Source organism: Sinocyclocheilus grahami, unplaced genomic scaffold, assembly GCF_001515645.1.
Source record: "Sinocyclocheilus grahami isolate Dianchi unplaced genomic scaffold, SAMN03320097.WGS_v1.1 scaffold11730.1, whole genome shotgun sequence".
NCBI classification, from domain to species: Eukaryota; Metazoa; Chordata; class Actinopteri; order Cypriniformes; family Cyprinidae; genus Sinocyclocheilus; species Sinocyclocheilus grahami.
Genome location: NW_015514000.1, coordinates 1 through 1,333, shown reverse-complemented (window position 1 = coordinate 1,333; position 1,333 = coordinate 1). Strand labels below are relative to the sequence as shown.

The window sequence follows — 1,333 nt, the reverse complement described above, 5'->3', positions numbered from 1 at the left end:
GGAGGGGGGGGGGGGGGGAAACCAATCCACACTGGTTTGACTTCCATGGCCCTCCCACCCCACTCCCAATGATCAACCCTGGTCTCGTTCCCATACAAAAAGACAATTAAAAAAATCCAAATCAAAGCAGCCACAGTAATTCAGGAGCTGGGGCTCCAGAGACTAGTATACTCCAAATGAGGAGGAACAGCGAGAGAAAGACAAAGAAACAGGGAGAGAGAAGAGCAGATGAACCATCACAGTCTGTCCTGGGTCAGGCTCACTGGATTTATTTGTGCTCCTTCGTTGGAGCAAAGTACAACTCCATGGGCTTGTTGACTTTCCAGTACTTCTCGCTCACCAGCTCCAGAGAGAAAGAGCCATTCAGGACCTGTGATGGAGAAATGGCCACTGTCATACTGAAGAAATATATGCATGACAATCACCACAGTTTACAGGAATAGGATTTTTAGTTCATGTGATGTCACATCTGTATGCATGTGCATATAAAAACCATTTTTTGTTCCCCAAAGAACCTTTTACTCATATTAGAAGAACCATTTTTCTTTGTGTGAAGAACATTTGAATAATCTAAAGAATCTTTTTCCTCTATAAAAGGTCCATTTGTGAAATGGGAACAATTCCATGGATGTTAAAGATTCTTCAAAAACTTTGTTCTTTTGACAGGAGATCTAAATAGTTTGGCTTGAAAGCAATGCAAAATTGACAAGCTTGGTGAAGCTTGGTTGAAAATGGTGTGGCATCCAAGTAGAAGTATGAGATGTTAAATGTTTATCATATCACAATCTTTGTCCAAATGATCAGAATATGATTGTTTGACCATATTGTGCAGCCCTAGATGAAGCGGCACCAAACTTACCGTGAACTGGTTGTTTGCGGTAGGGATGTAGATGGTGTACTGTTTTTCGCTGGCTGCCTCTACGTTGATGGGACTTGCCTCTCCGTTTTTGCGCAATTCCTCCAAAGCCAATCTGACAGCCAAGTATTTGGAGAGGTGGTCCACTGTGGCGTTCCCCGAAGTCTTAATGTACCTGGTAACAAATTCCACATTTAAATTAAGACTAAATAACAAAATGAACCAAAGAAACTGGTTTAAAACACAAAGCTAAAATGATGCTAAATTGGTTAAGCAAAACTAACTGAAACAGAACTGGCTCACCTTGTCAGCGTGGCGTCTTCTTTCTCCATTAGCGTCGGGTGAGGGCGGAACACCAGCTCAATCTCGCTGGCCCCGTCCATTGCCATGTCCCCTCCTCCGTTCTCTGTGGCATTGTCCATGTCCAGTCCAGAATCGTCTGAGGTTTTGGTTCGTTTGATGCTGGGTCCGGCCTCT

The 1,333-nt window shown here is 43.5% G+C and overlaps 1 protein-coding gene across 1 annotated transcript; it reads right to left on the bottom strand.

Moving 5' to 3' along the window:
* Positions 1 to 101: 101 nt before the first annotated feature.
* On the bottom strand, positions 102 to 1,329 carry LOC107578737 (E3 ubiquitin-protein ligase RING2-like; the record flags this gene model as incomplete). Its single annotated transcript, XM_016264664.1, has 3 exons — positions 102 to 370; positions 860 to 1,031; positions 1,160 to 1,329. Coding segments are annotated over 3 exons (444 nt in total), but the record flags the coding sequence as incomplete, so codon positions are not given.
* Between the last annotated feature and the right edge of the window lie 4 nt (positions 1,330 to 1,333).